Source organism: Rhineura floridana, chromosome 5 (assembly GCF_030035675.1).
Source record: "Rhineura floridana isolate rRhiFlo1 chromosome 5, rRhiFlo1.hap2, whole genome shotgun sequence".
Taxonomy (NCBI): domain Eukaryota; kingdom Metazoa; phylum Chordata; class Lepidosauria; order Squamata; family Rhineuridae; genus Rhineura; species Rhineura floridana.
In genome coordinates, this window is record NC_084484.1 from 24,146,828 (window position 1) to 24,159,947 (window position 13,120).

General features: G+C 43.6%; 1 protein-coding gene across 12 annotated transcripts in view; it reads right to left on the reverse strand.

The window, feature by feature from the left end:
- The window catches only part of KLF12 (KLF transcription factor 12), a 302,241-nt gene that overhangs the window by 64,401 nt on the left and 224,720 nt on the right, over positions 1–13,120 (reverse strand). For 9 of the 12 annotated variants that reach the window (XM_061629982.1, XM_061629992.1, XM_061629984.1 and 6 more), the window contains exon 6: positions 5,791–5,853. The exons of the other annotated variants lie outside the window; for them this stretch is intronic. In XM_061629982.1, the coding sequence (XP_061485966.1) occupies positions 5,791–5,853 (63 nt within the window). The remainder of the gene's footprint in view (positions 1–5,790; positions 5,854–13,120) is intronic. 12 annotated transcript variants of the gene reach the window in all.

Below are 13,120 nucleotides of genomic sequence, written 5' to 3' on the forward strand. Positions count from 1 at the left end.
TTCTTTCTTAAGAACATAAGAAGAGCCTGCTGGATCAGGCCAGTGGCCCATCTAGTCCAGCATCCTGTTCTCACAGTGGCCAACCAGGTGCCTGGGGGAAGCCCGCAAGCAGGACCCGAGTGCAAGAACACTCTCCCCTCCTGAGGCTTCCGGCAACTGGTTTTCAGAAGCATGCTGCCTCTGACTAGGGTTGCAGAGCACAGCCATCATGGCTAGTAGCCATAGATAGCCCTGTCCTGCATGAATTTGTCTAATCTTCTTTTAAAGCCATCCAAGCTGGTGGCCATTACTGCATCTTGTGGGAGCAAATTCCATAGTTTAACTATGCGCTGAGTAAAGAAGTACTTCCTTTTGTCTGTCCTGAATCTTCCAACATTCAGCTTCTTTGAATGTCCACGAGTTCTAGTATTATGAGAGAGGGAGAAGAACTTTTCTCTATCCACTTTCTCAATGCCATGCATAATTTTATACACTTCTATCATGTCTCCTCTGACCTGCCTTTTCTCTAAACTAAAAAGCCCCAAATGCTGCAACCTCTCCTCGTAACGGAGTCGCTCCATCCCCTTGATCATTCTGGTTGCCCTCTTCTGAACCTTTTCCAACTCTATAATATCCTTTTTGAGATGAGGCGACCAGAACTGTACACAGTATTCCAAATGCGGCCGCACCATAGATTTATACAACGGCATGATGATATCGGCTGTTTTATTTTCAATACCTTTCCTAATTATTGCTAGCATGGAATTTGCCTTTTTCACAGCTGCCGCACACTGGGTCGACATTTTCATCGTGCTGTCCACTACAACACCGAGGTCTCTCTCCTGGTCGGTCACCGCCAGTTCAGACCCCATGAGCGTATATGTGAAATTCAGATTTTTTGCTCCAATATGCATAATTTTACACTTGTTTATATTGAATTGCATTTGCCATTTTTCCGCCCATTCACTCAGTTTGGAGAGGTCTTTTTGGAGCTCTTCGCAATCCCTTTTTGTTTTAACAACCCTGAACAATTTAGTGTCGTCAGCAAACTTGGCCACTTCACTGCTCACTCCTAATTCTAGGTCATTAATGAACAAGTTGAAAAGTACAGGTCCCAATACCGATCCTTGAGGGACTCCACTTTCTACAGCCCTCCATTGGGAGAACTGTCCGTTTATTCCTACTCTCTGCTTTCTGCTTCTTAACCAATTCCTTATCCACAAGAGGACCTCTCCTCTTATTCCATGACTGCTAAGCTTCCTCAGAAGCCTTTGGTGAGGTACCTTGTCAAACGCTTTTTGAAAGTCTAAGTACACTATGTCCACTGGATCACCTCTATCTATATGCTTGTTGACACTCTCAAAGAATTCTAATAGGTTACTGAGACAGGACTTTCCCTTGCAGAAGCCATGCTGGCTCTGCTTCAGCAAGGCTTGTTCTTCTATGTGCTTGGTTAATCTAGCTTTAATCATACTTTCTACCAGTTTTCCAGGGACAGAAGTTAAGCTAACTGGCCTGTAATTTCCGGGATCCCCTCTGGATCCCTTTTTGAAGATTGGCGTTACATTTGCCACTTTCCAGTCCTCAGGCACGGAGGAGGACCCAAGGGACAAGTTACATATTTTAGTTAGCAGATCAGCAATTTCACATTTGAGTTCTTTGAGAACTCTCGGGTGGATGCCATCCGGGCCCGGTGATTTGTCAGTTTTTATATTGTCCATTAAGCTTAGAACTTCCTCTCTCGTTACCACTATTTGTCTTAGTTCCTCAGAATCCCTTCCTGCAAATGTTAGTTCAGGTTCAGGGATCTGCCCTATATCTTCCACTGTGAAGACAGATGCAAAGAATTCATTTAGCTTCTCTGCAATCTCCTTATCGTTCTTTAGTACACCTTTGACTCCCTTATCATCCAAGGGTCCAATTGTCTCCCTAGATGGTCTCCTGCTTTGAATGTATTTATAGAATTTTTTGTTGTTGGTTTTTATGTTCTTAGCAATGTGCTCCTCAAATTCTTTTTTAGCATCCCTTATTGTCTTCTTGCATTTCTTTTGCCAGAGTTTGTGTTCTTTTTTATTTTCTTCATTCGGACAAGACTTCCATTTTCTGAAGGAAGACTTTTTGCTTCTAAGAGCTTCCTTGACTTTGCTCGTTAACCATGCTGGCATCTTCTTGGCCCTGGCGGTACCTTTTCTGATCTGCGGTATGCACTCCAGTTGAGCTTCTAATATAGTGTTTTTAAACAACTTCCAAGCATTTTCGAGTGATGTGACCCTCTGGACTTTGTTTTTCAGCTTTCTTTATACCAATCCCCTCATTTTTGTGAAGTTTCCTCTTTTGAAGTCAAATGTGACCGTGTTGGATTTTCTTGGCAATTGGCCAGTTACTTGTATGTTTAATTTAATAGCACTGTGGTCACTGCTCCCAATCGGTTCAACAACACTTACATCTCGCACCAGGTCCCGGTCCCCACTGAGGATTAAGTCCAGGGTTGCCGTCCTTCTGGTCGGTTCCATGACCAACTGATCTAGGGAATAGTGATTTAGAATATCTAGAAACTTTGCTTCTTTGTCATGACTGGAACACATATGCAGCCAGTCTATGTCCGGGTAGTTGAAGTCACCCATTGCTACCACATTTCCTAGTTTGGATGCTTCCTCAATTTCATATCTCATCTCAAGGTCTCCCTGAGCATTTTGATCAGGGACGATAGATCGTTCCCAGTATTAAGTCCCTCCTGGGGCACGGTATCACCACCCACAACGATTCTGTGGAGGAGTCTGCCTCTTTTGGGGTTTCGAGCTTGCTGGATTCAATGCCTTCTTTCACATATAGAGCGACTCCGCCACCAATACATCCTTCCCTGTCCTTCCGATATAGTTTATATTCTTCCTCCTTCACTCACTAAAACTAAAACTGCGTGATAGTTGAAACATTTCCTATCTTTTGCCACTACCAACTGAGTATTAGGACTGGATGAAAAAACTGTTTGTTGAGTGTTGACAAGGGCCTCCACTTTCTGGTGCCTGTTAAGACATTCTGTAAACACATTCATCTTGTTCTGATTATATTCTTCTTGGCCTTGTTTCCCTTAGTTGCCCCCACAGGACTCAAGCCTTATTTGTCCATGCTGCTGTTATTTAATTCAATTGGCTGTGATGAACCCTCATGATTTCATAGATGCTTGTACCCAAAACAGTGTGGACTATCAACTCTTTCTTTTGAGGACTGTGAGAGCAAAGAGGAAGGAAAATGGTGCAGAGAAGAGACTACATCCAGGGGAACAAAATGAGTGGGGAGAGTAAGAGTATCAGTCAATGCAAACATTTGATGAGGTATTTGGGGGGTGATTTCTCTGGCTGTGCCAGATATTGAAATTAGATATTTGGTGCAGCCCTGTTGAGCACATCTCGTTCTAAGAACTCCCATTCATTCTAAGAAAACAATAAAGGATTAGTGGTCAGCGATTATGACCTTTGTTTGCCCAAGTTTATTATTATTATTTATTACATTTATATCCCGCCCTTCCTCCCAAAGGGACTCAAGGTAGCAATGGCTTCCTGTAATCCCAGGAATCTTTTTCTTATTGTATTGCCCATCGGTCTCTCCTTACTGTTTTTACAAAGAAATCTCATTCCGCAACTGTTCTTTACATCCTCATCAGTGGTGTTGCACTTCACCGCTTTTAATAAAGGCTCTAATACAGTATTTCCACTCAAAACTGTATCCAATTACATATTGCAACTGTGTTCTCAACAAAAGCTATTTGATACAGATTAACCCACTAGGATGAATACTTTGCAGCAACTACCTTTAAATGCCTTTTCAAAGTAAAATAATTCAAGTTTGAAACAGAGCTAAGGCATAAAGAGCAGGGAGATTGTTGGAGGAGGGTGAGGGTGGAGGAAACCTGTGGGGAGAGATGGTGGAATGGCTGGAAGCTTGATGAGAAGCACTCCACAATGCAACATTGCTCCCACAAGATGCAGTAATGGCCACCAGCTTGGATGGCTTTAAAAGAAGATTAGACAAATTCATGGAGGACAGGTCTATCAATGGCTACTAGCCGTGATGGCTGTGCTGTGCCACCCTAGTCAGAGGCCATGCTTCTGAAAACCAGTTGCTGGAAGCCTCAGGAGGGGAGAGTGTTCTTGCACTCGGGTCCTGCTTGCGGGCTTCCCCCAGGCACCTGGTTGGCCACTGTGAGAACAGGATGCTGGACTAGATGGGCCACTGGCCTGATCCAGCAGGCTCTTCTTATGTTCTTATTTTGTTGCAGGGCCCCTCTTATTCCTTCTATTACCAATATGAGTCTTTTTTGTCCTATTGCTTATATTTGGGGGGCTCTGCCCCCTGGCTCACTTCACTCACCAACCCCTCATCCCTAAACATGCACACACCAGGCACTCTAAACACACACACCAGGTATCCCCAAAGACCCCAGGCACCCCCAAACACACATACACAGAGGCACCCCCAAACACACATACACAGAGGCACCCCCAAAACCACGCACAGACACATACACACAAAAGGACACACACACATTTGCAAGTGCACTCCCCAGGCAGTCACAAATGCGCCCCAGATGCCTCCCAGGCACCCCACTCCCCTTGCCAACTCCCTCTCGCAATTCTTTCCAATGCCTCTAGGAGTTGGTGTGCGCTGGCTGCCATAGGACCACTAATGCACCCACCTGTTCCTGCATTGTGTTTCTGCCCCTGCCACCACCTCTGCTTCCCCCTCCAAAACCGGTGCCACTGTGCAGATCTGTGCAGCGTGTCCAGGCCGCCTTCATACCTAGGGCATTTACCTGACTCCCACCCAGGCTGCTGCAGCCACCACTTGCCCCCTAGTCGCTTGCCTGCTTGCTCCACACCTGCCCACTTGCCTTGCTCACCCTAAACCCAGCTGCTGCGCTCACTTGGTTGCCCGCACCCCCACCAGCCATCATTGCTTTCCTCATGCCTTCGCCTTGCTTGCTGCCCCACTGCCCTGCCCCACCCCTATGTGATGCTGCATGATGATGTGATGGCTAAGGAATCTATAGTTAGAGCCAAAACCATAACTCCTATGTACAATAGGGAGGTATTAGACTTTGGGTCTACCAACAGGCAACTGGAGATGGATCTCAGCTGGGTGGTGGCCATTCTGAGCGGAGCCCTGGTTGGCTAATGGGGCCTGTTAATTACACTGGCGCTGGCCACCATTTATGTTTTGATGCCCACCAGGGATTTGATGAATCTCCTGTTTTGCAAAATGTATCTGTCTTCCAGTTCCATTCTATTTTCCTGCCCTCCTCTTCAGATGTCAATCCCCACGCCCACCCAGTCTCTCAACAATTCATGCCAGTGAATTATTATGGGGCTATTAGGTGTGTTAATCAGTTACTAACTGTTAATCAGTGGATCTTATCACTGTCCTTTCAGATTTTTTCATGTGTACCTCAGGTTAACCCAGAGTCCGCAGGTACTTTGCACTTGTATGTTAAGTGATATGGTTCTGGCTGTAAAAACACATGCAAGGGAAGACTCAAATTTGTTTTACTATACAGCAGGGCCCCGCTTTGCGGCGTTCCGCTAATATGGCGGCTTTCAATTAGAGTAAGGCCCCACTCATACAGCACTTGTTCCACTTTTATGACTTTTTTGGACGTTGGGCGCCATTCTGTTGAATGAATTCCGCTTTTCAGCAGGTTTCGCTTTTAGGCGGGGGTCTGGAACTAACCCGCCGGATGAGTGGGGCCCTACTGTATAGATGATTCACATCATTACATAAAAATAAATAATTCATTTGAAAAAGAACGTTAGTGACCTCTTGGATTCTCTGACAATTCCTGCTGATTCCCTGAAGGTCATTGTCATCTTGTGAGAGACCCTAAGAAGGAAGAAAAGATGAACATTACTTACCTCTGGGCAAAAGGTCAGGGGAGGGGAGGGAGAGAGTGCTCTAATAATTGTTCTGTATCTATAAAATGGCACGTTAAATTAAAGTTCTGAAGTCCTCGATTTTAACATGTGCCCTTAATTTCAAGGTGCAAGTCTGGTGAGCGCAAGTTATATATTGAGATCTGGAAGATGGTTACAGTATGTTTTCTTATCTGCAACTGACTGTATCTGTCAGGACATGTTAATTCTGTAAACCAAGAGCAAGGAATATGGACAATTATCAGTATTACTAAGCAATTGTTCTGTTGCAGGTTTTACTCTGTGGGTATGCATATATAAATGCATGTGCATTACACAAATGAATGTCATGATGACAGATGGGAATAACGATGTTCCCCTAGATTAATAATTTTCTGTTCCGATTTACACCTTCACACAACTAATTTCCCTATTTACACACACACACAATTCACACACTGTATTCACTGCCCCCTTCTCACTAGGGATAGATGGATCTGTCAATTCTGGTTCTCTCAGTTTCTCATTTTTCCAACATTAAATTCAGTTTTCCACATTTCTGCAGCAATTTATGATATAGATATATATTTAAAAATACTCATGAAAATTCATCAGCGTTTTAGTCCACATTTCTCTTAATATGCACATTTTTGTATGTATGAATGAATGAATAAATTTATTACGGTCAAAGACCAGCATACAAATACAAATCATCAAGACAACCGAATATCAATAAAATACAAACATTAATAATGCTAAAACAAGCTCTATTTAAAAGCCGATTCTCGTGTCTATATGAGCTGGTGAGTTAACAGTGCTCTACGGCGTATGATGGCTTTTTTTGTATGAAATTTTGACTAATGTACAAATTTTTGCAAGCATTCTCCTCCAATTTTTTTGACTTCCACTAAAATATTCATTTTATACACACTTTCCCCTAATATATGCATTTTTATAAACATTTAGTTGCAGAACTGCATTGCAAAATTCATGTATGTATGAATTTCGAAGGATAACTGTTTCACTTTGCATATTGTTCTAGAAAGTGTGAATTTAATAGATTTGCCTGTAAATGTGAACTGAATGAAATTTCTCTCCCATCCCTGCTTCTCACACATACATGTTATTTACACACACACACACACACACACACACACACACACACATGTGCATGTATTTATTCCATTCATACTTATATCACTCATATACACACATGCACACATGTCTGACACACAAACGCATATAAAAGCACCACACAATTGTTGGACTGACATATAATGAACCTTTTAAAAATATTCCACTGTTGAGTAAACTACCCAAAATTCGTTTATAAAAAAACAACCCCAAAAGATTATAATATAACCAGCCATGCTGGATTGTTTAATGTAGAACCAGGTATTTAGCCATGAGGAATTATTCAGCGTCAGGGTAACAGATTTGAAGAATTTATTCTTCATTCTAATTTAAGATGAGCATACACAGTTTGTTAGAGCCAGATAACCAACCAAGATCCGAAATTAACACACCCCAGCAACAAAACAAATGAATTGGCCTGAAATGAATTGTTTCATGGCATTAAACCAATTTTAATAATGTGATTTGAGCATGAGTACTCTCTGCAATTCTTTTTTTTATCCATAATGGGTAATTGAGCGGATGCTATTCCGCAGTAGCTAATAGAATTTGGTTCCACCTCCTTAAAAGGACCAACTACCGTTTCCTTTGAAGACTGCAGTGCCTCTCTGCACTTCAACAATTCATCCTCTCCCTACAATTCCTTTATCTATATTCTTCTCCAGTGGCTGTTTGGTGTCTGCTGCAGCTGAGCTGCTCTGCACAGATTTTCTTCTCAGTATGTGGGGAGAGGAGGTATGTGTGTTAATTATGCAGAGAGATGGAGATGAGCCAGACAGCCCCTCTGGTGAACTGTCTCATGCATGCATGGCCTACTTCCTACTGTTTTGCTGCTAGAGGGATCACCTGTTGGTTTTGGCATCCGTTCAAACTGGGGCCTAACGGAAATGACAGAATCAGCTAGAAATGAGAGCCAGCTTTTACTTCAGCTACCCCCCTCAAATAAAAAAAACCCCACAAGGGAAGCACAAAAAGAGATGAATGCTGAGTGACCTAGCCATTTCACACACGAGCCAAAAGAGAGGAAATGGTAGAGAGAGATAGAATGCTTGAAAGTGAGTGCATCTTATATCTGGCTTTGGTCTTTGTCTGAGAGAGACAAGTAGCAGTAATCTCAGCAATTTATTAAGTGTCATGGCCTCCCCGTCCCCATTAATGGACTGCTGAGAGAGCTAACCAACGCCGTCCCCCCATGTCAGCCTCCTATCTTAATCAGCCTCCCCCCTTCATGAAAATCTCCCCAGACACATTTACACACTCCCCAACCACCCATCCAGTTGCACACACAACCAGACAATGTTTTTTCCTGCTATGTGAGGGAATAACATGCTAACTGTCCCAGAAAAAACAGCTGCACATCTGATAAGGATTGACTACAACAACAGTTCCCTTCTGGGCAGCTTAACTGAGCTCTGTACTGAGGGCTTTGACACTGCACTTCCTACTTTGCCACATGCTTATGGCATCTTTGATGGGCCAGTAAGGTGGCCAGATGTAAAAGAGGGCAGGGCTCTGTGCTTTTAATGGCAGTGGGCAAGAGAGAATTTCAGCAAGAGTCATTTCTCTCCATCTCTGTATGACAAACTGCAGCTGCCAACATTCTGTTTCCAACACCATCCTGCCCTCCTTTACAACTTGACCAGGCCGCTGAAGGCTCCTTGTCCTCTACAGTTGCCATAATTATTTCTGGAAGGGTTCCTGTGCCTTTGCTGCATGCTATGCAGTAATTCAACAGTTGCAGGTTTTCTCCATCTCTATGACTGGAAGGGCTCCAAGATTTGGACAGACTGATACAAGGCTGTAGAGACATTTGTATATTGTAGCATAATCTGCCACATTCTCTTTTTCCATAAAGAAGGGCTACAGCTCAAAACATGTTGTGACTTATTTTTGCGTGTGTGCAATATTGGTGCACCTTCTGGCATGTGTTCTTCTCTCCCATTTATTCTCTGCCTGTCATGCACTGTTAAGGCCACTGGAGAAAATAAAATGTGTTAAGCCTACCTAGCCCTCACACCCACTTTGTTTCAAAACTGATCCCATGCTGTGGTGACCCATTTTTATGAACTTTGGCTTCAGATGCTCTATGAACCTTGGTTGAGTGCCAAGCAATAATAAAGGTGATCCAGTGAAGAACTATTCACCTACGCAGTAAAGAAGGACCTTGGACATGCCCATTTGACTGTGGAAAAGTTGGTGGGTCCACTTCACTTGGGGGAAGGGCCCATACCTTAGGGGGGCAGCTTATGCTTGACTTATATTTCTTTCTTACTTTTAAGATTTCTATTCAGTTACAAGCCTCAGGCCAAGCTGTTAGGGTAGCCTTATGCTTTGCAAGTGTAGAATTCCAGGCAAAAATAGTCATATAGCAGGGTTTGGTGAAGACCTCTGCCCAAGGCTTTATATAGTTGCAGGAAGTCCAAGCACACAAGAGTGAACCAGAGGGACCAAAACAGTAAGTTTCATATGGAATGTTCTCATCCCAGTGATAAAACATGTTAACAGTAGGGTAGAGAGGTGTAAAGGAGGAGAAGGTTCTTCTACTGTTAATAGTTGTGAAGAAAATGTGGTTTTGTCAGATGCAACCTGTCATGCAGGGATGAGGAAAACTAGACCTGCTGAAATTCCCTCATCTACTCACCTATTCAAGGATGCAGGAGCCCTGTCTCTCTGGTTGGCTGAGATCTAGGCACCCCAGTTGGCACAGAAAGACAATTAACAAATACAAGCCAGTGCTTATATACTTTCTGTGTATACTAAAACCAAGAATGACAGGTTTCTGCTCATTAGCCAAAGATGGAAAACAAACCCCCATTGTAATTTTTTTGGCAAAACAATAAATGCAAACTTTCTGGTATGGTTTAATGTACTTTCAAACAAAGCTCCTGGAGAGATTAATTCCCCTCCCCACCCAGTTCAGCTTACTAAAAGTCATAGGAAAATGCCAAAAATGCTTACTAAAATAATAGGAAAACGTCAAAATTACTTCTCAAAACAGAAGGTTTTTCTTTTCTAGCAGCAATGGAATGGTGCCCTAGAGCCCGTTTCTTTTAGAGAAAACACTTCATGAATATTCAATGAATATTCAGTCCCAGTCCTCAACACTAAAGCATCAGTTCCTCAAACCTTTGGAATTCTTGCAGAAGACTGTGAAATTGACTCCTTGGTGCTGCTGCCAAATGCCTTACCTCACACTGCGGTGCATTTGCACGTAGCTTCCAGCAGCCAGGCAGGTAACCAGAAGCACTGGCCTAGAAGCGGACGTGAGCACAACTTCATTTGCCTGTCATGAATTATGCAACATCTCTTGCATCCTGCACCTGCATGGAGGCAGGAAGCTTGTAAGCAATTTTTGCTGCTCTTTTTCCTGGGTTTACCCAGAGTTAGAAAGCTCAGTTAAGGGTCAGGAAACCTGGTTTCCTAACAAGCAGTTCTGTTTAGCTTACATGCTAATAAATAGGTGTGTGTGTGTGTGTGTGTATGAGAGAGAGAGAGAGGATCCACCATCACCATGTACTTGTTAAAAACACTGTTTCAGGGTTTTTTGGGGGGTTGGGCTTGGATAAGATGCTCACAGTGGGCTCCTCTCCTTCTTCCTGCCATCTCTCCCGTGCTTCTCCTCTTCTTCTGGGCTCAATCTTCTCCACTGCCCAGAGAGAAAAGGACAAACAAATGAGCAGGCAACAAGAGCTGCTGTTCCTTTATTCATTTTTATTGCCTGGGCCACAGCAGGCAAAAAGCTGGGAACGGCGAGATAAACAGCAACAGTGCCATGGTGCTTTGGTGGTCAGCAATGGGACCCCTGCTCAGGTGCAGGCTTCAGAAGGGGATGTTGATGCTGATTCCTGACACTTATCCCTGGCTGCAGTTTTGGAAGCTGCTAATCCAAAGCAGTGGTTTTCAAAGTTTCTCTCTTCAGGAAACACTTTCTACCATGGAATGTTTTCCACAGAACCAGATTACTTGAAGGATCCAGTGCTCCTGTCGGCATGTTTGCACTGCACTGGACTTGTCACCGCCTTGTCCCCTCCCTGGTCCCAGTATGCAGCAGCAACTTGGCCAGAGGAACAGCAGGTAAACGGCGCAGCCCCTTCTGGGTACGGTGGGTTACCATTTGAATGAAAAAGAACACCAATCTGATGAAAAGGTATATGCCCAAAATCACACGTCTTCAAAAACTGAATGCTGACCACTAAAGATCAGCTGAAATAAAAAGCCATCTTAAATGACTGCTGAAGGTGTTCAGGCTTGGTGTTGAATACTGCAGGTAGCTAAAAAGGTTCACCCTTCATTTGTGAGTGGGTTTAAAAAAAATTATTTATGCAATTTCTTAACAGATGTTTCTTTCAAAAGATCAAAGCAGTGTACTCTACATACTATTCTATATACCCAGTGTACCCTATATGTTAACCGTCCTATATACTAACTGTCAGGGTTGGCCTAATCATGAGGCAGAATGAGAGAATTGTCTCAGGATGAAAGGTGTGACAGATTAAAACATCAATTTGTTTTACACTGTTTTTGCTAATGTATTTTATATTGTTGTGACCTGCCCTGGGACCTACAGGTGAAGGGAAGGTATTAAATTTAATTCTGAAAAAAAGTTTTGCACACAGTCCCAGCCGCCCCCCGCATTCGCTTGCCTCATGATTGGCCAGGCGGCTCACCAGCTGGCCCTCGGCTGCTGCTGGCACCATTGACCACCCACTTGGTGAGACTCTTCACCACTCCCTCTACTTCCTCCCTGCTTCACCCTGAGGAAGGGCTAAGGAGGGGGGGTCCTTCCTCAGATAAAGGCATTCTGGGTGAGAGCGCCTGCACCATGATTTGCCACACTGTTTAAAATTATTTAGAAGTGTAAAAATTACCTAAGTTTAAACAAGATATTCAGCTACAGCAGTGCAGACATTCTTCTGGCCACCTCACCCATAATAAATTACTCTGAGGAAGGACGCCATTGGCTCTTTTTCGCAGTGAGGCAGAGATCATATAACCGGAAAGCTGGGACAACAACCTGAAACAGGAGGCCATAACCTTTTTTTTGGCCTGGGGGCACATTTAGAAATTACAGAAGCACAGAAGAAAGACTGGCAATGCTCAGGAATCTTCCCCTGAACAACAGGCAAAATACCTATACCCCCTGAAACAAATAAAACATAGACAAAAAAGCAGCCCTGCCACCAAAACAAGTAACCCCATCAAATCAAACAGCAATTAAAAAAAGGAAGGGGCATTGGATCTTAGAATGTCTTGGTAGCTACAAGTGCCACATGCCACATTAGGAACTTCAGATGTACAGCAACTGTATACAAACTCTATACAGGGTCAAAATTAGATATTTTAAAGTATGAGAGTTAAACCAGAACTGTCACTAGAAGCTAAAATGATGAAACTGAGGTTATCATACTTTGGACACATCACGAGAAGACATGATTCACTAGAAAAGACAATAATGCTGGGAAAAACAGAAGGGAGTAGAAAAAGAGGAAGGCCAAAGAAGAGATGGATTGATTCCATAAAGGAAGCCACAGACCTGAACTTACAAGATCTGAACAGGATGGTCCATGACAGATGCTGTTGGAGGTCACTGATTCATAGGGTCGCCATAAGTCGTAATCAACTTGAAGGCACATAACAACAACAACAACAAAGTATGAGAGGACTTTGCAACGTCTTAAACGTAGCAGCAAAAGCTACACAGAGATGTCCACAGTTGTGCAGCTACCACTGAGAAGGGTGTGCTGCAAGAACTCTCAGATCTCTCTAGTGGATGGTATCCGGAAAAGAGCACCCTCATCTTATCCTAGGGAAGGGCCTGAGATTAGGGGAAGGGCCATAGTTCAGTGGAAGAGCATCTGCTTTGCATGCAGAAAGTCCTAGGTTCAATCATCAGCATCTCCAGGTAGGGCTGGGAGTATTCCCTGCCTGAAAACCTGGAGAGCCACGGCCAGTCAACGCTGTAGACAATACTGAATGCAATGGACCAATGGTTTGACTTGATATAAGGCAGCTTCCTATGCCTTATGGGGAGGGGGAATGGGAAGGCACTTATGTGGCAACGTACACAGGATCCAGGCTACATAGAGCAGCATGGGGATAAAATC